Genomic DNA, 25,189 nt, shown 5'->3' with positions numbered 1-25,189 from the left:
GATATCCCGTCTCAACGCGTTTCCATGGCAACCCACTGCTTGCTCTTCGGAAGAGGGGAAGACTCCCAGTCTTCTAGGAAAGGCAAGAGCCTAATTAAATGATTCTTTAACAAGGTAAAAAAACTGGACTACAAACCCAGGCGGCTTGGTTCTGATTCTGTTTGTACTCTACTCCCAGAGTGCTAAGCGTGGTCTGTAGGCTGAAGAAAAGGGAGGAGATGGGAAGGCGAACGAAGTCGGCCGCGCAGCCCTGTGGGAAATAGAGTCCTGGCGGTGGCGCGGAGGATCCTGGGTGGAGCCTCTCAAAGAAACTATACGCGCACCGGAAGTCGATGCGAGGAGGCGCGTGTGAGGGGAGTTGAGTCGTTCGCTCCCTCGAGGCTGAAGTTGCGTCTGTTGACGCGGCCGACGACAATCCCGAGGTACAGAGACGCTGGGGTTGGGGTCGCCGAGGGCCTTGCAGGCTCGATCCTTTCTGAGAGGTGACGGATGCTAGTGGGGGCGACTTTGGCAATGGTTGCGTCTCCTGGGGCGGCGGCGGTTGTCTGGCTCGAGGCGTGAACCGCCTTTCAGAGTCCGCTAAAGGGCCGCCGGCGCGGTGGCTCACCCTTGTAATCCCAGCACTTTGGGAGGCCGAGGCGGGCGGATCACTTGAGATCAGGAGTTAAAAGACGATCCTGGCTCGAACCCCGTCACTCCTAAAAATTGTAACCCCAGGTGCTGGAGGGGCTCAGGTAGGAGAATCGCTCGAACCCGGGAGGCAGAGGTTGCGGTGAGCCGAGATCGTGCCGCTGCAGTCCATCCTGGGCAACAGAGTGAGACTGCCTCTGGAAAGAAAGAAAGTGAGGGGGCGGGGGTGGGGGGGGAACAACTCAGTAGGTGGTAAAAACATCATCAGCTGCCTTTTTTTTTTTTTTTTTTTTTTTTTGAGACGTAGTCTTGCTCTGTCGCCCAGGCTGGAGTGATCTCGGCTCACTGCAACCTCTGCCTCCTGGGTTCAAGCGATTCTCCTGCCTCAGCCTCCCGAGTAGCTGGGATTGCAGGCAGGTGCCACCAAGCCCGGCTAATTTTTATGTTATTAGTACAGACGGGGTTTCAGCATGTTGGCCAACCTGGTCTGGAACTCCTGAACTCAAGTAATCCGCCCACCCCGGCCTCCCAAAGTGCTGGGATTACAGGCGTGAGCCACTGTGCCTGGCCTATAGTATATATTGTTGTTGTTACTGTGGGTCATGGTTAAAAGTTTAGATATTTCTGTTGTAGAGATAGTGGCTAGGTGCGGTGGCTCACGCCTGTAATCCCAACACTTTGGGTGGCCGATGAGGGTGGATTGCTTGAGATCAGGAGTTTGAGAACAGCTTGGGCAACAAGTGAGATCCTGTCCCTACAAAAAGTAAAAAAGATTAGCTGGATGTGGTGGCACATGCTTGTAGTCCCAGCTACTTGACAGGCCGAGGTGGGAGGATTGCTTAAGCCTGGGAGCTTATGGCTGCAGTGAGCCATGATTGTGCCATACTCTACTCCAGCCTGGCAACAGAGCAAGACCTTGTCTCAAAAAAAAAAAAAAAAAAAAAAAAAGTAGCAGTTTTGGAGGCCAATTGATCTGAACTCAAATTCTAGAGATGACAATCAGAAATCCCAGAAGCATTGTTCTATTGGTTCTGTTAGACACCTTTGTTCTGTCAACAGCTTTAGGTGCGTTTACACCTGCTGTGAAAGCACATACTGTACCATGCTGGTGCTAAGACACAGCAGTGAGCAGGACAGAAGCTCCCACTGTGGCCATAGACTTTCATCACCAAATCTCCTGAGTGTGTATTTACTGAGTGCGTTAAGTGCTGACAGTGGTGGCAAAGCTGCTCCGTAGGTCCTGAAGCACAGTGGAAATGTGGGGCTGGGGTGGTTTCAGTAAATACAGTTGTCGTTGTGATTCCTGCAGGGAGACTCACACTGGGACTTGTCCTCCTCCTGGACATTTTGGGGGCTCGTCAGCATGGACAGCGAGTCAGCCATGGGCGGAAGGGAGGCTTTCTCACAGCTCCCTTGTGCTTCCCACAGCCTTGCCAGCCGGGAACACAGAGGGGAAGGAGGAGGAGCTTAAGAGAGGCTACTGAACCCCAGTTGGCCATGGCTGAGGTGAGTTGAAGGCCACTCTGTCTTAACTGATTGGCCCCAAAGGCAGGAAAGCTGGCCTTCCTTTGTAGCTGAGGTGAGTTGAAGGTCACTGTCTTCACTGGTCACCTCCGCAGGCAGGAAAACTGACCTTCCTTTATGGCTGAGGTGAGTTGAAGTCCCTTCTGTGTGAATTGGTCATGCCCCCTGGCAGGAAAGTTGTTGGCCTTTGTGGCTGAGGTGAGTTGAAGATGGCTCTGTGTTAACTGGTCACCCCCATTGCCTTCCTTTGTTCTGGCCTCCTTGTCCCATGGTGGCTTCTGGATGATCTTTTTAAAGGCAAGCTCGCATGCTGTCCCATGGTGGCTTCTGGGTGATCTTTTTAAAGGCAAGCTTGCATGGAGTCCCATGATGGCTTCCGGGTGATCTTTTTAAAGGCAAGCTTGCATGGAGTCCCATGGTGGCTTCGGGGTTGTAGGGCTGAGGGCCCCACAGGGTCGTGGGGTGAGCCTTATGCTGTGCTGAGGCGCAGGATCCAAGAAATAAAGAGACAGGACACAGAAGTACAAGAAAAACACAGCTGGGCTCGAGGGGCCACGCCACCTATGAGCAGAGTCAGGCGAGGCTGGCGAGGGTGGCGAGCGAGGCCCTGAATGTCCAGAAGCATGAGTATTTACTGTGTATAGGTTAGGGGGCAGGGCAGTGAGTGAAATTATCTTTAAGGATAGTGATAGGGTCGTGAGCAATAAAACATGGGGTCCACCCCCGTTAGGTCACCTAGGCCAGGAGGAGGACAGTGTGCAGCAAGTGTCCCGTTCCCACGAAGGCAAGGGCCGTGTGCAGTAAGGGATCCATCCCCATTAGGTCACCGAGGCTTGAAGGTATGCCGTGCGCAGTGAAGAGGGTGCAGTGTGCGATACTTCTATCTATGAGCAAACTACTTCTAAGAAGATTTATAGGTGGATGCTTTAAATCACATAGCAGTGACAGAGCTGTCAGGGTTACCACCACCTTTTGCAGCTTCCAATGGGTTCTATGGGAAGATGCTTTTCAAGCAGCACAGTAGCAAGAGCTGATAAAGTTCACAGTCACCAAGGTGGATTGCCGTTCTGAGGGCAGCCTTCCACAAGAACTGGAGCAAGGTCCTACAACTCCTTTATCAGGAGGAGTGGCTCTCGCCCCAAGCCTGCCATACAGCGGGTATCTTTACGATACTGAACGCTGCCGCCTGGGCCATGGATTCTTGTCCTGGTATAACTGTTTTTCCCTTAAATCATGCTCTGTACCGTGCCCACTCAAGGCATTCCTCCGATTATGAACTAAGATACAATTATAGGTATATATGGAGGGAATATTCTTTAGGCACTCATACTATCAACTATTATATGATTATATATAGAGAATTATATAAAGGGATTCTTCAAGCCCTATTTCTACTAATATATGATTGTTTAAAGAATTATATAAAAGGAAATAGTTGAGTAGTATCACTATAAAGTGAGATATTCCTCAAGCCCTAACTGTGCCAGGGTTCTGCTTAGCTCTCATTCCTCGGTGCCTATATGTGGGGGTTACCCACACCAGGTGATCTTTTTAATGGCAAGCTTGCATGCTGTCCCATGGTGGCTTCCGGGTGATCTTTTTAAAGGCAAGCTTGCATGCTGTCCCATCGTGGCTTCCGGGTGATCATTTTTAAAGGCAAGTTTGCATGCTGTCGCATGGTGGCTTCTGGGTGATCTTTTTTAAAAGCAAGCTTGCATGCTGTCCCATGGTGGCTTCTGGGTGATCTTTTTAAAGGCAAGTTTGCATGCTGTCCCATGGTGGTTTCCGGGTGATCTTTTTAAAGGCAAGCTTGCATGCTGTTCTTTTCTGCTTGTACTCTTCTGGGCATCCCTATTGCTTACAGGATGAATTCCAGTTTTTTCAGCCTTCCTGTGTGGTCTGGGTTCTACCGCCCTTTGCACCGTCTTCTGCCATTCCTCTAGGTAACCAGTCCTCCCTTTGGCCTGGTAGTAAAACGTTATTCTGTAGTTTCGAGCAGCTTCCTTGCCTTTGCTCAGGTTGTGTCCTCTGCTGGAATCCCGTGCCCTTTTCCATCCGGTGATGTCTCACACCCCTTTAAGACCCTGCTCAGCTCCCCCATCATTCCCTAGGCAGTCAGCACTTTCCTGCTCTGGCCTTCCATAGCACCCCCTGCTGCCTCCACTGTAGCAGAGATCCACCTAGATAAGGATGTTCCTGCCCATCTCTGTCAGCCCCACCCAAATTTCAAGTTCGTCCAGATGCTCCTTGGGGACAGGAACAGATGGGGATTCATCTCTGGGTCCCCAGGGCCCAGCACAGGCCGGGCACGTAGGAAGCCTCATGAGGTGTTAGTTGAATGAATGAATGATGCATGAAACCATCTCTCTATCTGGTAAATACCTGTTCATCCTCAGTAATCCAACTTGAATGACCTCCCCTCCGGGAAGCTTTCCCTGACCTCCCTCCATTCCTGCCACTATTTCTCACCTGTATTATCAAACTGGCCTTTTTCCTTGACTCCCTGCTTCTGCCCTTCCCACCTTCTGTCTTTTCCCACACAGCAGCAAGAGGAGAATGCTGTTTAGTATATGCTTAATTTTAAAAATATTTTTATTGCAAAATCACAGATGCAGAAACACACACACATCAAATGCATGACTAATGAAGGTGAACACCACCTAGATCAAGAGTGAGAATTTTTTTTGCCACTCATCCCAGAAGTCCCTCGTGGGCTCTGTCATAGCCGTCTCACAGCTCCAATACCTGATTGTTTTTTTTGACAGTGTCTTGCTCTGTCATCCAGGCTAGAATGCAGTGGCTGCTATCTCAGCTCACTGCAACCTCCACCTCCTGGGTGGAGTGATTCTCCTGTAATCCCAGCGCTTCGGAAGGCCAAGGCAGGCCATCACAAGGTCAGGAGATCGAGACCATCCTGGCCAACATGGTGAAACCCCGTCTCTACTAAAAATTCAAAAATTAGCCAGGTGTGGTAGCACGCACCTGTAATCCCAGCTACTCGGGAGGCTGAGGCAGGAGAATTGCGGGCAGACTCCTGAGCTCAAGCAGTCTGCCTGCCTCAGCCTCCCAATAGTGCTGGATTTACAGGCGTGAGCCACCGTACCCGGCCAATCAAACCTCCTTGAAATGTAATGTCTCATGTAACTGTATTAAGAGGTGGGGTCTTTAAGAGATGATTGTCATCAAGGTTCTGCCTGTGTGAATGAATTCATTTATTTATGGACTAATGGGTTATCATGAGAGTAGGTCTATTGTAAAAGCCAGCTTGACATTGCTTTAGTTCCCTCACCATGTTACGCCTTGCGCCCTCTTAGGGCTCTCTAGAGAGTCTCTGCCAGCAAGAGGACCCTCACCAGAGGCAGTCCATTGGCCTTGGACTTCCCAGCCTCGAGAACTATAGGAAATAAATTTCTTTTCTTTATACATTACCCAGTCTCAAGTATTCAGTTATAGCAACAGAAGATGGACTAATATACTGTGTGACTTGGAGAAGGTGACTCCTGCCTCAAAGAGGAGTGACTCACTGCACCTGAAGTGTCGAGTCTGTTGTCGGCATGCCGGAACCTCTTGGCCAAAGAAGGGCTTTTGCAGTCCTATGCCAACACAGCGTTGGCACGGGCAGTGTGAGCCAGAGTGGAATTGCCCCTTTGTCAAGCTCCTCCTGTGTGCTGAGTACTGTGCAGTCCCCTCCCAGCAGCATTTCAGTTGCTTCTTGTGGCAGCCCTGATGAGATGGGGCTCGTTGGTCCCGTTTCACTAGTGGAGCGGGAATCGGGGTCACAAGAGACATACGGCTTATTTACCAGTAGTCATAAGTGAAGGTAGTAGGGCCATACCTCAAACCCAAACTACAGAAAGGTGGTTTTCATTCTTCCTTAAAGTGTGCCTGTGTGTGCACGTGCGTGTGTGCCTGTACCCACATTGATGGAGATTTGGAAGAGACACACCAGGCATGGATTCACCTAGAGATGGGGTATGTGGGGGCAGGCTTTCATGTTTTATTGTCAGAACTTCTCAAGCATTTGAATTTTTATCCTAAACACCCATTAATTGGCCATGTACAGTGGCTCATGCCTGTAATCCCAGCACATCAGGAGGCAGGGGCAGGAGGATCATTTGAGGCCAAGAGTTCAAGACCAGCCTGGGCAACATAGCAAGACTCCTACTCTACCAAAAAAGAGAAAAATTAGCTGGGTCTGGTGGCATACGCCTGTAGTCCTAGCTACTTGGAGGCTGAGGCAAGACTGCTTGAGCCCAGGAGGTCGAGGCTGTGATTGTGACACTGCACTCAAGCCTGAGCAACAGACAGAATGAGATACTTTCTCTCTCTCTCTCTGTATGTGTATGTATTATATATTATATGTATATGACATATATACACACACAGGTAACTAAATAATAGTAAACACTTGTTAACTAGGAAAGTTTTAAAATGAGAAAGATGCTGTCACTAAAAGTTGGACAGCCAGATAGGAGCCTTTGGTAGTCATGGGGCCTAAAGTGGACCTGGTACGTCTGTGAGGGGGTCTTTCCCCCAGAAGCTGTACTGACTCCAGTCAGGCCTCTGCTCTCCTGACCAGCTCACAGGAAATGCACAGGCCAGGGGGGCAGCCAGGTCACACTGCACAGAGGCAGAACGTGGGACCTCAAAGCAGGAGCATGGAGGATGAAGAGGGCACAGGGGTTCAGCTGTAGATTTTAAAACCTCAGAGCCACATCCGTTAAGTGCAGGGTACGGGCCCCCTTGAATTCTGATTCACACAAGCTAGCTAGAAGGACATGCCACTGAGACGTCAGCCTAATCTGGAAACAGATTTTGAGTGTGGTCTGGGTGTTCAGTGATTAAGGAGTTACTGTTCATACTGAGGTATTCGCAGGTGAAATCAGATGACCCTGGGTGATGGGTCCCATCTCTCTACTTGTGTTAATTATATACATCTCCCTACTTGTATATATGTTTGAAAATTTACAAAATCAAATCTTGAATGAACACTAAAAAAAGCAAAAGCATGAAATAGACTTTTAGGATCGGGCAGACCTGGATTGAGTCCTACCTGTGTTAACTGGTTGACATTCTGTACCCTGGTCAAGACTCCCTTTTCCTTGCCTACAAAATGCAGGGGTTTCCAATCCCTTCTCAAGATTCTCGTGAGGCTGAGGATGGGATAGTTTTTGCCAAAGGCCTGGCAGATTGAGGGTTGGGGTGCCCTGAGTGAAGTGTTAGACTCCTCCCTGACCCCGGCCTCTGAGTGACCAACAGTGCGTTGTGTTTCAGGAATTTGTGACCCTCAAAGACGTCGCCATGGACTTCACCTTGGAAGACTGGGAGCAGTTCGGGCTGGACCAGGGGGACCTGTTCTGGGACACAGCATTGGACAACTACCAGAACCTCTTCCTGCTGAGTGAGTGTCGCCTGTCCCCAGGGGCCTACTCACTGCCCTGCTTGGCGATCACCTGTGCCCTCCACCACCCACAGGGTGAAATCCTGGCTCCTGGGCTCCTCAGAATCAGCATGACCCAGCCCGGCAGTTCTCAGCTGGCCAAGACCTTGGCGCTGTGTGGAGACAGTTCTGATTGTTACTCCTTGGGCCGGCAGTGTGCGGCTAGCATCTAGCCAGTGGAGCTCGGGTATGCTGCCACACATCCTGCAATGCACAGGACAGCCCCATAACCAAGGACAGGCCCACCCCAGTGGCAGTAGTGCTAAGCCTGGGAAACCCTGCTCTCGCCCCTGTCTGCCTCCCAGCCTCATCTCCACCACTGTCCTACTTGTCATTTTGGTCAGTCATTCTTCAAGCTGATACCTCAGGGTCTTCCAGTTGCCCTCCCTTCTGCCTAAGTGGCTCTCCTCACCTTTTTCAAGTCGAAACTGGGACCCTGTTAGAACTCCGTACCTCCTCTCCCACTCATCTTGTACGTCATTACATCACATTCCAAATACCATTTTATCATCCAGAAAGGGTGCTGTGTGAAGCCAGGGCATGTCCCCAGCGTTTGGAACAAACAGTACCTGCTCCAGGGCCCAGCTGACAGCTCTAAATTAATGAATGACTGAGTAGCAGCTCTTGGGACTTGCTGGTTCACTCCGCCAGTCACCCCATGAAGAAGCTGGGTTGTCCCTTTTGCCGATTGGTCTGAAACTGAGGTTAAAAGAGGCAGTCACCTTCTCAGCTAAGTCAGTGTCCCCAGGGCCACCCGCAGATTCAGTGATTCACTAGGACTCCCACGACTCATCCCGTAGTCAGACTCACAGCTATGACTTACTACAGGGAAACGATGCAGAGCACAGTCAGCAAGGGGAGAAGGTACGTGGGGCAAAGTCCAAGGACGCAGGCACAAGCTTCCAGAATTCTTTCTCAGGGAAGTCACATGGGACATGCTTAACTCCCCCAGCAATATTGTAGAATGCTGTCCACCAGGGAACCTCATCACAGACTCAGTGCCAGGGTTTTTACTGGGGGCTGGTCATGTGGGCACCTCTGCCTGGCACATACGAAAATTCCGGACTCCCAGAAGGAAAACAGGTGTAAGCTACAGTGTTTGCACAGTTTAGGTCCCGGGACCGTGTCTCTTCAGTTCTGGAGATGCGGGGTACCCTCTTGAAATCCAGCCTTGCCAGCAGGCCTTTCCCAGGAGAGCAGCCAGCCTGCCGTGTCACCCTCTTCTGCACACCAGTGTCACACAGTGAGACAGCAGCAGGGCCCAGGCTCCGGCTCAGGTCTGTGCAGCTCCAAGGCCGCCTTACCCCAGCTCCGCAGCAGTCTGACCTCATTAACTCGCTTCCCCTCTCTGTTGCCTCAGTTCTTTTTGAAAAACCCGAAAAATAATTGACTCCAAAGATGGAAGAAGTAAAAGGTAACACACTATGGAAACTATCATTTGATACAGTCTCATCACACTGGGGCAGACTTTCTCCAAACTGGCCAGTGTGTGCTAAGAAGCATCTTAAAGGAGGTCCTACCTCAGTGTCTTTTTGAATTTTTAAACTGCAGCCCACCATAAGAAATGTGTTTACCTCAACTGCCCTTTCACACATTTGCGTGTATGTATGAGTAGTGTATCTGTTTCCTATTGCTGCTATGACACATAGCACAAACCTAGTGTCTTCCACCAACACACCTTTATTATGTTATAGTCCTGCAGGTCAGGAGTTCCAAATGTATGTGGCTGGGCTGGAGGCGAGGTGTTGGCTGGGCTCTGTTCCTCCTGGAGGCTGCAGCACAGAGTCTTTCCTGGCCCGTTGCCAGCTTCTGGAGGTCGTCTGTATTGCTTGGCTCATGGCCTTTCACTTTGACTTCAAAGCTAGCAGTGGCGTTTTCTTTGCTGCAGCCTGTATTCCCCGGATGATGATTCTGGCTCCTTCCATGGGGAAGCTTGTGGAGGGTAGGGCTCAGGACCGCTTGGGCTCTGGGACCCTGACATCTTCTGTCCCTGGCCAGTGGAGGCCTTGGGCAATGTGTAGCCCATGGGTGAGTGAGTGAATCATGAATGGCTAAGGAAGTACGTACCTCTCCACCTGGCAGATTCTGCCCATTGAAGAGCTGTCACAAGTCCTTTGTGTCCCCAGTCCCAGCTGTCACCCTGGATTGTGACTGGCTCCCTCTCTATCACTGGACTGGGAAAGCTACGGGACAGGCATCCCCAGAGCCGCCCAGTGCAGCACCTGGCCCCCAGGAGCCGTGTGCAGCATAAAGCATAGAAAAGTCAGGGGAGCCAGGAGGTTCTCACTGAGTGGATGGCCCTTCATGTCCTGCTGGATGACAATGCTGTTCTCTCCTTGCAGACCCCCCAAGACCCAACCCGACCTCCCGCCCAGATGGCAGTGAAGATCTGGAGCCTCTGGCACGAGGAAGCCCAGAAGCAGTGGGCCCTGGTGAGTGGTTGGAGAGGGGCCCCTTGTGTACCTTCTGTCCTCCAGACCGCCATCCTGGGGCTGTGGCCAGCTCTCCAACAGGTCTACCCAGACATTACAGCACTCGGCTTCAGGACCTCACTCTGCCACTTGCTGGCTTCCGTCCCTCATCCTGGCAGCTGGTGGGGATCAGGACATGTTTATAGACCCCCGCTCTTGTGTCTCCACCTTGTCCTTCAGCACAGGGCTATCCCCGTGCGTCTTCGCATCTCTTCCTCTTTACTTCCAAGACTCAACAAGGGGACGCCCTTCACTCTCTGAGCTGGTCTCTCTGCTTTCCTGCCTTGTGCCCCCTGAGTGTGCTGACTCTCATTCTGCTTCTTTTACTTCCCTTTTTTCAGGCCCATTTTTCCTTCCTAGCCCTGGGGCACTGCAGATGGCCACATCAGGGAGTAACAGAAGCCCAGGCCTGAGTATTGCCAAGGGCATCTGCCCTGCCATCTCCCAAGCCAGGGTTCCTCCAGGTGGATCAGGTTAGGTGGTGAGGATTCCTGGGGTATTACCCATGGTGGAGATGTCTCCAGTAGGAGAAAGCAGAGGCAGCTGCCTTGCCTGGTGTGGGAGGCTTCTCTCATTATTTCTTTATCTGCATGAGAAGCAGGGCCCTAAACCAGAGAGCACAGGAGTCTCAGGCTGCACTCCACCCCGTCAGTCTGCAGCTCCCTTCTTGGCTTACCAGCCTCAAGCTCGTGAACATGAGGCCTCTGCGGCCTTCTCTTCAGCACATCAGTGTCCTTTGTAGGTGACTAACCCATGCACAGGCTCCCACAACCTCTGCTTTCTGTTTCTGTCACCTCAGCATATTGGCTGTTTCCACGCATAGGCAGCCATGCCTTTACTAACAAATGTACCTCCATATCCTCCAGTAGTGACACTCGAGTTGCGTAGTTATCACAAAAGTGTCTTTCCCCTTTAACAGCATGTCTGTCTAGGAAGCAGAGCTTAGCTGATTCACCCTTATTCCCAGCTCCTGACATCACGCTTGGCACATAAGGGGTGCCTAGTACTTGTCTGCTGATGCATTCCCGGCAGAGGGAACAACATGAGCACAGGTGTGGTGAGGAGAGTGAGCCAGAGGCAAAGGTGGCAATTCAGAGCAAGACGTCCTTTTGGAAGGCTTTCATTTGCAGGTTTTAATTCCAAGCAGAGAGACTTTAAGCAGTCTCATAGATACTCAGATGGTGAGCCAAGAATTGCAGAAGGGACAGGCTGGAAAAAGTGTACTGATGGAGGAGAGGAGAGATTGGGAGACGAGGCATATAGCAGAGCAATGACATTCATGTTTTGTGAAGGATTCCAGAGAGGGTACAGCTTGGCAGTTACGATTATGGGGGCCAGGTATGTAGCTCATACCTGTAATCCCACCACTTTGGGAGGCCAAGGCAGGCAATCACTTGAGGTCAGGGGTTTGAGACCAGCCTGGCCAACATGCCAAAACCCTGTCTGTACTCAAAATTCAAAAACTAACTGGGCATGGTGATGGGTGCCTGCAGTTCCAGCTACTCGGGAGGCTGAGGCACGAGAATCACTTGAACAGGAGGCAGAGTTTGCAGTGAGCTGAGATTGCACCACTGCACTCCGGCCTGGGCAACAGAGCGAAACTCAGTCTCAAAACACACACTCACACACACACACACACACGTAGATCTAGTCAGAGGGGTTCAAATCTCACTCTGCTGCTCACTTAGGTATAAGAAAGCAGAAACGTGGCTGGGCACAGTGGCTCACGCCTGTAATCCCAACACTGGGAAGCTGAGGTGGGTGCATCACGAGGTCAGGAGATCGAGACCATCCTGGCCAATGTGGTGAAACCCTGTCTTTACTAAAAATACAAAAAGAATTAGCTGGGTGTGGTGGCACGTGCCTGTAGTCCCAGCTACTCAGGAGGCTGAGGCAGGAGAATAGCTTAAATCCAGGAGGCAGAGATTGCAGTGAGCTGAGATCGCGCCACTGCACTTCAGTCTGGGTGACAGTGCAAGACTCTGTCTCAAAAAAAAAAAAAAGCAGAGACGTGCCTACCTTACAGGGGGTTGTTGAGGGTAACAGAGTATGCCTGAGGCACTCCTGCCTGTGAGTAAGCATGCCATGAATGGGAATTACTCTGTCCTGTTAACTCTTCCCATGGCTGCCTCTGGGGCAGTGGATGGATGAGCTGTGGAAGGTGCCCCTTAAAGGGCTTATCTTCTGGTCAGGGGTCAGACTCTTTCATAACCTGTTATGGTAGAGGATGGTAGGTGCTCGGCTGTTTTTTAGAGAATACAGGGCAAGGGACTTAAAGCAGAATGGAGATGGGGTTGTCAGGGAAGCCTCTCGGAGGAGGGTGATACTCAAGCTGGGTGGTAAAAGACTTAGGGGAGTTAGACCAGGAAGTGCAGTCCAGCACAAGGGACCATGAAAGGCACAGAGGAGAAAGTCTGGTAGATTTAGGGAACTGCAAGAGTTCTATGAGGTCAGCACAAAGAACGCTGGACTAATACACTCATTTCTCTTCTATAGGTGGGAAGCCATGGAAGGATTTAATCTGAGGAGTGTTGTAGTCAGATCCATTTATTACAGAGCCCTTTAGGACTGGTGTGGAAGACTAGAGAGAGAAACAGACAGGAGGCCAACAAGCAGCCTGGAGTCAGATGGAATCTTGATAGAGAGAGGAGAGGAAGTAGGTTGAGACATTTTGATAGAGACCAAATAAAAAAAATAGTGCCAAGTTGAAGGAGAGGTGGGGAGGAGGTTGACTCCTAGGATTCTAGCGTGGAGAACTGGATGGGTAGTGGAGTGGAGGGGCAGGGTGTCATCTGGGATAGAGGATGCAGGATATGAGGAGGAAGATTTTTGTGAGTGGAGAGTGGAAGGAGGTGAGTCCAGGAGACTTTAGGGAACTTGGGTCAGTCATGTAGGTGTGAAGGTAATGGTAGAGTGTCCTTCCTCGTTGAACCCCTGTGGTTTCCCATCTCCCCTCTTGATCCTCCTGGGAATGGGCTCTCTCTGTTTTCTGTGATGCCAGTTCCACATAGGTCACCCCTTTGGGTCCCTTGATGGACAGGCTGGACTCAAGATCCATCACCCCTACTTGCTCTTGTCTGTGTTCTCACCCTTGGTGAACAGGAGACATTTGCACTTACTCTTTCAGATTTGGCTGAGACCACGAACTCTCCTCTGATGCAGGATTTCTTGGAAGAAGGACTCTCCCAGGAGATTATAGAGATGATTTCCAAGGAGGGCTTCTGGAACTCCAATTTTGGAGAAACCTGTATAGAGGACAGCTGGTTAGATAGTTTGCTAGGAGATCCAGAAAGCCTTCTGAGGTCCGATGTTGCCACCAACAGGGAAAGTCCCACAGAATGTGAGAGTCAGGAATTAAAGAGAGGCTTCAGTCCTGTGTCCACCCTTTCCACGGGAGAAGGTAACATGATGCATGTTTCTGAGAAGAGCATCACACCAGCTGAATCTAAGGAACATACGGATGAGTTTGGCTCCTCGGAACACAGCCAGCAGGATTCTGTTCCGGAAGGGGATAAACCATATAAATGTAGTGAATGTGGAAAAGGCTTCAGTGGGAGTTACCATCTTATCCAGCACTGGATTACTCATACTAGGGAGAAACCCACTGTGCATCAAGAGTGTGAGCAAGGTTTCAACCAGAATGCTTCCTTTTCTGTGTATCCGAAAAGCCACACAGGCTACAAATCCTATGTGTGTAATGAATATGGGACAACTTTTAGTGAGAGTACATACCTGTGGCATCAGAAAACTCACACTGGAGAAGACCAATGTAAGAGTCAAGACAGTGACCACCCACCCAGTCATGCCACACAGCCTGTTGAGCATCAGAAAACTCACAGAAGAAGTAAGTCCTACAGCTGTAGTGAATGCGGCAAGACTTTCACCCGGATCCTTCATCTTACTCAGCACCAGAAGAACCACACTCGGAAACGCTATGAATGTGCCAAATGTCAGGCGACCTTCAACTTTAGAAAACATCTCGTCCAACATCAGAAAATTCACGCTGCAAAAACTACCTCTGAGTGTCAGGAGTGTGGGAAGGTTTTTAGGCGGAGTTCGCTGCTCATTGAACACCAGGCTGTTCACACAGGAGAGAAGCCTTATAAGTGTAACGAATGTGGGAAATCCTTCAGCCATACCTCTACCCTAAAGATCCATCAGAGAGTTCACAGTGGAGACAAACCTTACAAATGCAGTGAGTGTGGGAAGGCTTTCTGCCGGAACACTCACCTTAGTGAACATCAGCGAATTCATACAGGCTACAGACCCCACAAATGTCAGGAATGTGTCAGGAGTTTCAGCCGGCCCTCACATCTAATGCGACATCAGGCCATTCATGCCGCAGAAAAGCCCTATAGCTGCGCTGAATGCAAGGAGACTTTCAGCCATAACAGTCAACTTGTGCAGCACCAGAAAATGCACACTGTCAAAACCCCATATGAATGTCAGGAGTGCGGAGAACGCTTCATTTGCAGCTCAACCCTGAAGTGCCACCAGAGTGTTCACACCAGAGAAAAACAAGGGTTTGTTTTGAGTGGGAAGATCTTAGTTCAGAACCCAGCACAGACAGAGAAGTGCTTTAAGTGTAACAAATGTGAGAAATCCTTTAGCTGCAGCAAATACCTAACTCAGCATGCGAGGAGTCACACCAGGGTGAAGCCCTTTAAGTGTGACCAGTGTGGGAAAGCCTTTGGCCAAAGTACTCAGCTCGTTCGCCATCAAAGAATCCACTTTAGGGTGAGGCTGTCTAAATGGGGTGAACAAGGGAAAGCCATCAGCAGTGGCTCCCTTATCAAACTTCAGTCCTCCCTCACCGAGGAGTACCCTTTTAAATGTGACGAGTGTGGAAGGACCTTCAGCCAAAGGGCACGCCTCTCAAAACATCAGTTAATTCACACTGGAGAGAACCCCTTTAAATGTAGCATGTGTGACAGAGTCTTCAGCCAGATAAACTACCTTGTTCAGCATGAGAGAACTCATGGCAGAAAGAAGCCCTTCCAGTGTAATGAATGCGGGAAAACGTTCCGTCAGAGCTCATGCCTTTCTAAGCATCAGCGAGTTCACTCAGGTGAGAAACGCTATGTATGTGACTACTGCGGGAAGGCCTTTGGCCTGAATGCTGAGCTTGTCCGCCACCAGAGAATTCACACTGGAGAAAAGCCTTATGTTTGTCAGGAATGTGGGAAAGCCTTCACCCAGAGCTCATGCCTTTCTATTCACCGGAGAGTTCACACTGGGGAGAAGCCCTATGTGTGTGGTGAATGTGGGAAAACCTTTGCCCAGAAAGCAAATCTAACACAGCACCAGAGAATGCACACTGGGGAGAAGCCTTACTCCTGTAATGTGTGTGGCAAAGCTTTTGGGCTCAGTGCCCATCTCAATCAGCACCTGAGAGTTCACACCCAGGGGACACTTTATCAGTGTCAACATTGCCAGAAAACCTTTCAGTGCCACTCGAGTCTCAACCGCCATCAGCGTGTACACATCAGGCAGCAATACTGTCTGTAGCCATTGGGTGGTAGCAGAGTCCCAGAATATGAGACCATGTTCGTTGGATGTCGAAAGTTGGAAACCATCCCATTGCAAGTTTCCCTCCAAATAAATACATCTAAAGATTGATTAGAAAGTTTGTGCACACGAGTTTCATTATGACAATGAAAACACAAAAATGGAGAAGGTGTACAGTGTCAGGATTCAGAGGTAGGCTCTGGAGCCAGTCTACCTCAGTTAAATCCCACCTGTGTCGTCTGCTACCTAAGTGACCTTGAGAAAGTCAGAAAAATCTCACAGGGCCTCAGTGTCCTCATCTGTAAAATGGGCATCACCTACCTCAGAGGGCTTTTTTTGAGGATTAAATAAATAAATGTGAAGCACTTAGAACTGATGCCCAGCACATGAGGGCTCACCAAGTATGAGCCACAAATACACGTCAGCTATAGCACAAATAGACTGGTGTCATGGGAAAAAAGGAAGCAGTAATTTCTCTGTGTTTACTGTAGGTAATGTTCTTATAATGTATAGCTTTTAATTTAAGTTTTCCTTTGTTAAGGTTTTTCTCCAGCACCTTACTCTTCTTAAATGCCTGGCCTTTTTTGTCCCTTCATCTCTCTTTCCCAGTTTTTTTTCTTAACCCCCAGAAAGCTAAGAACCTGTAAACACCTAACCTCAACTGGCTAAAACCTTCCACTCCTAACCTCCGAAGCCTCTCACTCACAGCGGACATGCTGCCTCTTCCGATGACCTTCCTCCACTTAACAGTATTGGTTATGCAATAGGACACCCAATTTGTTGTGGGAGTTGACACCAAAACACAGCTGGATTCCATCAGGAAAGCTGCGTTGATCAAGGTGTTAACCACATGTGAGACACAGCCCTTATGGAAGACATGCTTGGGGGGTCAAACCTGCAGTGTGTGGAGGTGACTGCTGCGCTGTCATTCGCCATTTATCCAAGATGGCCACTCACCCGGCAATTTGCGAGGCTTGGGGTGCTCCTGCTCTGAAGCTTCCTTCTGGAATCGGGGAGATGAATGAACCCATTTTCATAGACGATTGCTGTTAATTGACAAGTGACATTTTAAAAACGCCACATTCCCTCATAGCACAGTTCTGGGATCACCAGGGATTGTTGGAGAGTCCAGTGAGATGGGACCACACAGCCAGTTTCCTCCTGACAGTGTTTTGTGAGCTCCGGGCTTTTGTGGCCTACCAAAGTGGCTCAGTCACACATTTGGTGGAAACACAGTAGTCTTAAGGAAAGCACTGAGCACTGATACTTTCCTATTTTAGGCGCTTAAAATGGTTAGGGGGTAAGTGCTCTGTACACTCAGGCTTTCAAGTCTTGCACCTACAGTTCTGCTGCTTAAGTTTGTTAAACTTGGTTCAAACTGGGAACCTATTGGCTAACCCCAGTATACTGTTTTTCAAATGGCTGCAACATTTTAACTTCTTGTACATGGTTCCTGTCCCCTGGAGCTCTGTCTCACATGTTAAATACCAAAAGAGTGTACAAAGTGTTGCAGGCTGGAACACAATGGAGACTCTGGAAAATTGGCAGCTATTGGGGGTTGGGGGCAGCCTCTCTAAATCAGTCACTTTTGTTGCTTCGGGCCGGGGTAGAAACGCCCTCCATGTGTGCATGTTTGTTGGTTCTCTGATTAAAATTTTGAGTCTAAAAGCATTGGTTCCTTCTCTCAGTCTGCTGCCATGCAGCCAGGCATCAGTCCCTGCCTGCCAGGCCTCACATCTTCGTGGGGAGGGCTTCTGATAACAATCATTGCCCAGTAAGAGGGAGCAGCTGAGTCTGTTTCCCCAGCGTCTGGGTGGCGCATGGGCCACCGAGGAGGCACACAAGTTCAGCTGGTCCTCAGATGCATCAACAAACAACACTTTTCAGTCTGTGTGGTGTGAGCCTGAGTAACCAAGGAGCGTGCACAGGCCGCTGCAGTTCCCTCCTCTCCTTACAGACACGTCAGGCCTCAGGCTTGGCTGGTGTTTCTAATTAGCATCCAATAATATAACTTTGCTTCGTATTTTAATTTTTCTTCCCACCTTTTTCCTTTAGTGATGAGATACTAGTTTCCTGCTGTTAGTAGTAATTGAAAGTTTTTATAAAGTGAGCTGATGGGGCCCAGTGTTGGCTCATGCCTGTAATTCCAGCCCTTTGGGAGGCCTAGGTGGGAAGATGACTTGAGCCCAGGGGTTCGAGACCACCTTGGGCAACATGGTGAGACCCTGTCCCTACAAAACATACACAAATTAGCTGGGTGGTGGCCACTGAACAATCACTTAAAAATGATTAAAATGGGGCTGGGCGTGGTGGCTCATGCCTGTAATCCTAGCACTTTGAGAGGCAGAGGTGGGTGGATCACCTGAGGTCGGGAGTTCAAGACCAGCCTGACCAACACGGAGAAACCTCGTCTCTACTAGAAATACAAAAAAATTAGCCAGGTGAGGTGGCGTATGCCTATAATCCCAGCTACTCGGGGGGGCTGAGGTTGCGGTGAGCTGAGATCGTGCCATTGTACTCCAGCCTAGGCAGCAAGAGCAAAACTCCATCTCAAAAAAAAAAAAAAAAAAGATTAAAATCGCAAATTTTATGTTATGCATGTTTTTACCACAATTAAAAAACATGTAGATAAAGTACTACATTTTAAAGTTTGTGTGGTAGGCTGGGTGTGGTGGCTTAAGCCTTTAATCCCAGCACTTTGGAAAGCTGAGGTGGGTGGATTGCTTGAGCTCAGGAGTTTGAGACCTGCCTGAGCAGCCTGGTGAAACCCCATCTGTACAAAAAATAGTGACAGCCAGGTGTGGTGACACATGCCCGCAGTCAAGCTGCTAGGGAGGCTCAAGTGGGAGAATCACGAGCCTGGAAGGTTGAGGCTGCAGTAAGCTGTGATACACCACTGCACTCCCGCTTGGGCGACAGATCAAGACCCTGTCTCCAAATAAAGGAAAAAAATGTGATCGGAGAAAGAAATGAGCTACAGGAGCCTAAACCAAGCAAGGTTAAGATGGCAAAACCCAACACCTATGAGGCTGAGACGAAGACAAGCTAAAACGAGGTCAAGGTATAAAGCAGCAGCAAAGTCTTTGGGCCAAGCTCTCCCCCAACACTTCAGAGGTGGGGGACTCCTTGTCAGAGCTGATATACCCCAGCTAAATTTCAGCTTGTCCTCTGGAAGCGCTGGAGACTAAGGTCATTCAGGGTAAACAGCCCTGTCAACATACATAACCAGCCTCATAACCCTGGGTACCTAGGCGTGGGTGAGCGTCTCCGGCAGTACTTCGTGTGTTGTCACACATCATTGCTGGGTGTGTTAAGTACTCTCCATGTGCTCTACTGGCAGAGGACACCTGGAAGTTCACGCCTGGTCTCTCCTAGGCTCCATCCTATGCACCTTTTCCAGTGCTGATTTTAATCTCGATTCTTTAGCTATAATCCATGCAACCAAGAACCTTTCTAATGAACTACTGAACCTGAGGGTCCCCTGCCCCCTCTAAGCCTCAGTTTCTCCAATGGACTCAAGAATGATAATTCGGTTTAAGGATTCTCAAAATCAACATCAGCGCGTTCTGCCCACGCCGGCTTCACCTGCTCAATTCTCTGATAACCACTTCCCTTCCCGCCTACTCCAGCCAGTCCTCTAGGCCACGCCCTAGCCCCGCCCCCGCGGCCTCTAACCCGGTCCCCTCCCCCGGTTCTGGCCGCGAGCCAGCCGCAACTCTGCAGCCTCATTGGCCGCCGCCAGATTCTCTGGCCCCTCGAATCCTCTCGGTGGCCTAACTTCCCCACTGCTCAGGGCCGCTCTTTAGACCAAAATGGAGAGGGCAAGTGATGAGTGTCACTAGACGGTCGGGCCCCCAGGTACCTGGCAACTGGGGCGTTGGACCTCGGTCCTCCCATGCGAAGCTCGCTCCCCATCAGCATCCCCATGTTGGTGGCGAAGCTGCCCTAACCCCACGGATGCTTCCGCGCCTGTCAAACTCCGGGATGAACTACCCTTCCCAGAGTCCCGCGGGAGCTCGGGCTCTTTAGGGTGACGGTCCTCTGATGGCAGATGCGGGAACATCCCTGGCGTCAGGCGGCCCTCGCGTGGGGCGCACAAAGCCACCACTTCCTCTGGCCTAGATAGGCGGGGTGGAGAAGGCAGCCCGCGCGTCTATTTCCTAGCGACCAATCGTACGACACGTTCTGTAAGCCCCGCCCCCCACTGCGGTGCTGGCGGCTTTCGTCTCCAAGGCAACTGTCGACTCTGGAAACGCCTTTCTCCACCGCCACTGCCTACCCCGCAGGCGGGGCCGCCCATTACCGGAGCCTTTAAGCAGTATGGGTGCTGGACAAACAGCGTGATCGGGTCGTAAAACTTGATGGGAAACGAATGTTAGAGCACAGGGCTGGGTGGTACTCAAAGAGTTGATGTGAGGGAAGGTTTCACAAAGGGAGACTTTTTAAAATTTTATTTGTATTTTTTGCTTTTATTTTTTCGAGATGGAGCCCAGCCCAGGCGTGATCTCGACTCATTGCAACCTCTGCCTCCCGGATGCAGAGGATTCTCCTACCTAAGCCTCCCGAGTAGCTGGGATTACAGGCGCCTGCCACCATGCTTGGTTAATTTTTTGTATTTTTGGTAGAGACGGGGTTTCACCCTGTTGGCCAGGCTAGTCGCGAACTCCTAACCTCAGGTGATCCACCTGCCTTGGCCTCCCAAAGTGTTGGGATTAGAGGCGTGAGCCACCGCTCAGGGCCCAGGAGGTGGCTTTTGAATAAGGCTTTGAGGGATGAGCAGGAGGTCGCCAGGAAGAGAAGGGAAAATACACTATATTTAGAGATCTGGTCAAAATTAAAAGTCTTAACGAGGGTGTGGGGAAACTGCCATTCTCCTACCCTGCTGGTAAGGAGAGGAATGTGTTCAGCCTTTAAGGAAGTAAATCAGTCATAAAGTGGGTGACTGTTTCCTGAAAACCTACGGTATACCGGGCAGTGCCCCAGATGCTAGGGATACAGCCGGGAAAGACATACAGGGGGCAGGCAGTAACCACGAGACATATGATTGGAAATTATAAGTGCTGTGAAGTAGGCCAGCCGTGGTGGCTCACACCAATAATTCCAGCACTTTGGGAGGCCAAGGCAGCTGGATCACTTGAGGCCACGAGTTCGAGACCAGACTGGCCAACAGGTGAAACCCATCTCTACTAAAATTATAAAAACTAGTCAGGTGTAGTGTCGGGAGCCTGTAATCCCAACTACTCAAGAGGCTGAGGCACGAGAATCACTTGAACCGGGAAGGCAGAGATTGTAGTGAGCTGAGATGGTGACACTGCACTGTAGCCTGGGCCAGAAAACAAGACTCCATCTATAAATAAATAAATAAATGTTATGAAGTAAATGGGAATGAAGGAGGGACTGTGGGATCAAGAAACATAATTCTTTGAGAACATAATGTGAAATAATAAATAGTATCAACCTCAAGAGAACTGTAGAGAAACACTATGAATTGCAGCTGGAATCTGCCCTGAATGTACATATCTTCTTCCTGGTGTTTGTGACAATTTGAGTTGGGGTTTTCTTTTACCCACAGCCGAAGGCATCCTGATGTGCTAGCACAAACAAGATGAGTGTCTTTCTTTTGGTGTGTTTAGCTACTCAAGCCCATAAATTATCTTTCTCGTTTGAGCTGTGTGAGAGGTGGTCAAGTTCAGCATTTAAAGGAAGAATTGAGAGACACACTGAATGGGAGAGACTGGTAGGAGAAAGATGCCTTCTTTCTGTTGGGGTTCTAAGGTGATAGGAGATAAGCCTGGAGCTGCTGGTGTCAAACTTGCCACCATGAGGGGAGAACCTGCCAGAAAATGAACCTAACTGAAAAAGCTTAGCTAAGAGAAGGAGTGACTGACCAGATGACTGACATGTCACTTAAACACCTGGATCCATCTGTTCCAGAAGGCAAAACTGTTCAATGACATAGGCTAACAAATTCTCTTTCTTTCTTAAGCAAATAGAATACTTTTGGCTGGAAATAACTGTCTACCTCATACCAGAAATTATTTAAAAATTCAGATGGATCAAAGTTTTAATTGTGAAAAAAATCATAAAAGTACTAGAATAAAATATAGCAGTACTTTTTTTCATAATGTTGGGGGTAAGGACAGTGTTGTTAGCATGATAGTAGGTCCAAGAACTATAAAGGAAAATACAGACAGGTTTAAATACCTAAAAGTTTAAAAGCTCTGTATAACAAATATAAAATTGAAAGAGAAATAACTGGGAGAAATATTAGTCACTTATATGCCAAAGTGTTAATATACATGGTATATATAAGGACTTGCAAACAAACCAGACCAAAACAAAACATAGGACTTGCAATTATAAATCAATATAAAAAGATTGCTCAATTAAAAATGGGGCAACATACATAAATAGGCAATTCACAGAATACAAAACATGAATAAATGCATAAAAGATCATTAAACTCAAAAAAAATCATTAATCTCATGACCAATAGGATATTTTTACCTATCAGATTAAAATTGCTTTAAAAAATGACTAATACCAAGTATCAGAGAAAGAAGTAAAGGGACAGAGAAACAGGCACTCATGTACACTTCCAGGAGTGGTGTAAATAGTTTCACCCCTTTTGGAGGACTATTTAGCAATAACCATGAAAAATTTAAATGTAGATGTTCTATGATCCCACAAGTATACTTGTAGGAATTCATTTTGTATGTATGTCAAACAATAAATATCCAGTGATGGAAAAGGAAATGGAAACAAGTTAAATGTCCATTAATAGGGATTGGTTAAACAAATTAAAGAAGCCCTAGCATGAAATATTATGCAGCTGTGAAAAATGAAGATACCTATGTGTATATATATTTTTTGTGTAATATGTACTATATATATATATTTTGCATTATTGTGGGAAATTATCCACATTCTATCAAATAAGTAACTTCTTAGAATTATGTTTGCATGTGATACCATACATACCATACATATGTGAATATATATATATATATATATACACACACACACACATATATAATCAGTTTCATAAAAACAGAAAGGGAGATTCATATTTACAGAAAAACTATAAGATATTTGGAAGGAAGTTTTTTTTTGAGATGGATTTCAGTTTTGTTGTCCAGGCTGGGGTGCAATGGTGCTATCTTGACTCACTGCAACCTCTGCCTCCTGGGTTGAAGTGATTCTCCTGCCTCAGCCTCCCAAGTAGCTGAGATTATAGGCATGCCCCACCACACCAGGCTAATTATTATTATTATTTGAGACGGAGTCTCGTTCTGTAGCCCAGGCTGGAGTGCAGTGGTGTGATCTCAGCTCACTGCAACCTCTGCCTCCCGGGTCCTGCTTCAAGCAATTCTGCCTCAGCATCCCAAGTAGCTGGGATTACAGGTGCATGCCACCATGCCCAGCTAATTTTTGTATTTTTAGTAGAGATGGGGTTTCACCATGTTGGCCAGGCTGGTCTTGAACTCCTGACCTCAGGTGATCCGCCTGCTTTGGCCTCCTAAAGTGCTAGGATTACTGGCATGAGCCACTACACCCAGCCTGGAACAAAGATTTACAGGGCACTAAAGATTTCTTCATTTTTGTATTATCTGAATTATTCACAAAGAATGTTACTTCAATCACGAAAGAAGGCACAAAAGATAAGAGAAATACCCTAGGCAAAGACTTTAAAATATGCTAATAGCACAGACGAGGGCTAGTAAGACACAGTTCCATATACTGACAGAAGTTCCAGCTGATACAGAGCTTCTGGCAACCCATTGGCAACACGCTCGAGGTCACAGAAATCTCTCCCTGTGACCCCATGACCTCACTGCCAGGATTTCGCCTGGGAAATGGTAAGGCGCTCATCCCTTTCATCAAAGTGATGTTCCATACTATATATATAAAAGCCAAAAGCTAGAAACAACCAAGACATCCAAAAACGGACTGGATAATGTGTCGATTGAGCAAACTACATGAAGCTGCAAAACATCAGGTTGTTAAAAGTTACTTAATGATATGTTAAATAGTTGACACCCATTGCTATAAAAACATAGTACATCCATGGTCCTCACACCCAGCTACGGCAGATGGGTTAAGTTCAGCCCTTTGGAGAGCAATATGGCAATATGTATGAGGAATCAGGAAAGTGGATGAAGCCTTGATTCCCATCATTGCCATTCCGGGAATTTTACTTTGAAGAATAATCACCTCAAAGGGAGAGAGGAAGTGAGCATGGAAATTTCATTATAACATTATTTGTTCTAAGAGTATTAGGTGAGAATATAAAAAATTTTTAGAAAAAAACCCCATTATTTGTAATTGGGATAATTGGTGAACAACCGGTGTCAGTCAGAAGCTTAAAGAGGAATCTAAATGCAGAGTGGATTTATAAATTACGCCTTCTCAATAGCATATCCTTATCCTTAATAATGATAAAAAGTATATGGGACAGGGCCGGGCGCGGTGGCTCAAGCCTGTAATCCCAGCACTTTGGGAGGCCAAGGCGGGTGGATCACGAGGTCAAGAGATCGAGACCATCCTGGTCAACACGGTGAAACCCCGTCTCTACTAAAAATACAAAAATTAGCTGGGCATGGTGGGGCACGCCTGTAGTCCCAGCTACTCAGGAGGCTGAGGCAGGAGAATTGCCTGAACCCAGGAGGCGGAGGTTGCGGTGAGCCGAGATCACGCCATTGCACTCCAGCCTGGGTAACAAGAGCGAAACTCCGTCTCAAAAAAAAAAAAAAAAAAAAAAAAAGTATATGGGACAATGACAATGCTCATGACATACTGATGGCAAAACTGTGCCTACATTGTGATGACAATAAAATAAGCTTATATTTGTTTAAAAGATTTGGAAGGAAATATAAGAAAAAAAATATGACTTCTAAGGATGGCTAAATTGTCAGTGATGGCTTTTATTTTTTTGACCCCAAATTTCTGACAACTAACCCTGTGGATATGGGATATAGATTTAAAAAAATAAATAAAGAGGCCAGGCTCCGTGGCTGATGCCTGTAATCCCAGCACTTTGGGAGGCTGAAGCAGGTGGATCACAAGGTTAGAAGTTCAAGACCAGCCTGCCTAAGATGGTGAAACCCTGTCTCTACTAAAACTACAAAAATTGGCTGGGTGCAGTGGCAGGTGCCTGTAATCCAAGCTACTCAGGAGGCTGAGGCAGGAGAATCACTTGAACCCAGGCAGCAGAGGTTGCAGTGAGCCAAGATAGCATCGCCGCACTCCAGCCTGGGTGACAGAGCGAGGCTCCCATCTCAAAAACAAAAAACAAAAAACCCCAACAAAGAAACGCACCCAAGAATGACTGGCAAGTCTCTCTGGACTGCAGGATTACAGGGAATTTGTCTTTGATTTCATATTTCTTTATACTTTCCAAATTATCCTTTATGAAGAGCATATGATATTTCACTAAAATTTTTCCTGCCATAAAAATACAATTATTAAATACAAAATTATATCGTATTTTTAAAATATGATTTAAAAAATCTCCCCTTGGGCATGAACAAACAATGATGTTTAAGAACACGACACTTAACAGGCCAATAGCTATGTAGGCCAGGCATGGTGGTCACACCTGTAATCTCAACACTTT

At 48.3% G+C, this 25,189-nt stretch overlaps 2 protein-coding genes and 1 long non-coding RNA gene across 8 annotated transcripts in view; 2 read left to right on the top strand and 1 right to left on the bottom strand.

Moving 5' to 3' along the window:
- VRK3 (VRK serine/threonine kinase 3) overlaps nucleotides 1-157 on the bottom strand; it is a 49,826-nt gene extending 49,669 nt beyond the window's left edge. The window contains exon 1 of the mRNA XM_032264463.1: nucleotides 137-157. The gene's annotated coding sequence lies outside the window, so the exon portion shown is untranslated. The remainder of the gene's footprint in view (nucleotides 1-136) is intronic.
- ZNF473 (zinc finger protein 473) lies at nucleotides 17-17,241 on the top strand. 6 transcript variants are annotated; one of them, XM_032264454.1, is made up of 6 exons: nucleotides 232-422; nucleotides 1,690-1,863; nucleotides 2,059-2,136; nucleotides 7,429-7,555; nucleotides 9,937-10,026; nucleotides 13,193-17,241. In XM_032264454.1, exons 3-6 carry the CDS (start codon nucleotides 2,128-2,130, stop codon nucleotides 15,571-15,573), a joined length of 2,607 nt encoding a protein of 868 aa, XP_032120345.1. In that variant the 5' UTR covers nucleotides 232-422; nucleotides 1,690-1,863; nucleotides 2,059-2,127; the 3' UTR covers nucleotides 15,574-17,241. The 6 variants fall into 6 exon arrangements, with proteins under 6 accessions (XP_032120344.1, XP_032120342.1, XP_032120345.1 ...); XM_032264452.1 differs by having other exon boundaries at nucleotides 1,940-2,136; XM_032264453.1 differs by lacking the exons at nucleotides 232-422; nucleotides 1,690-1,863 and adding an exon at nucleotides 17-114 and having other exon boundaries at nucleotides 1,940-2,136.
- Nucleotides 17,242-23,803: 6,562 nt separating this feature from the next.
- Nucleotides 23,804-24,449, top strand: LOC116540766. The gene is made up of 2 exons (XR_004264585.1): nucleotides 23,804-24,018; nucleotides 24,339-24,449. It is a non-coding gene; the product is annotated as an uncharacterized LOC116540766 (long non-coding RNA).
- Nucleotides 24,450-25,189: the final 740 nt, after the last annotated feature.

The sequence above is a fragment of the Sapajus apella genome, unplaced genomic scaffold, assembly GCF_009761245.1.
Source record: "Sapajus apella isolate SASKATOON/1434 unplaced genomic scaffold, GSC_monkey_1.0 scaffold144, whole genome shotgun sequence".
Taxonomy (NCBI): Eukaryota; Metazoa; Chordata; class Mammalia; order Primates; family Cebidae; genus Sapajus; species Sapajus apella.
The sequence above is the reverse complement of the archived record's forward strand: the minus strand, read 5'-3'. Positions and strand labels throughout refer to the sequence as shown.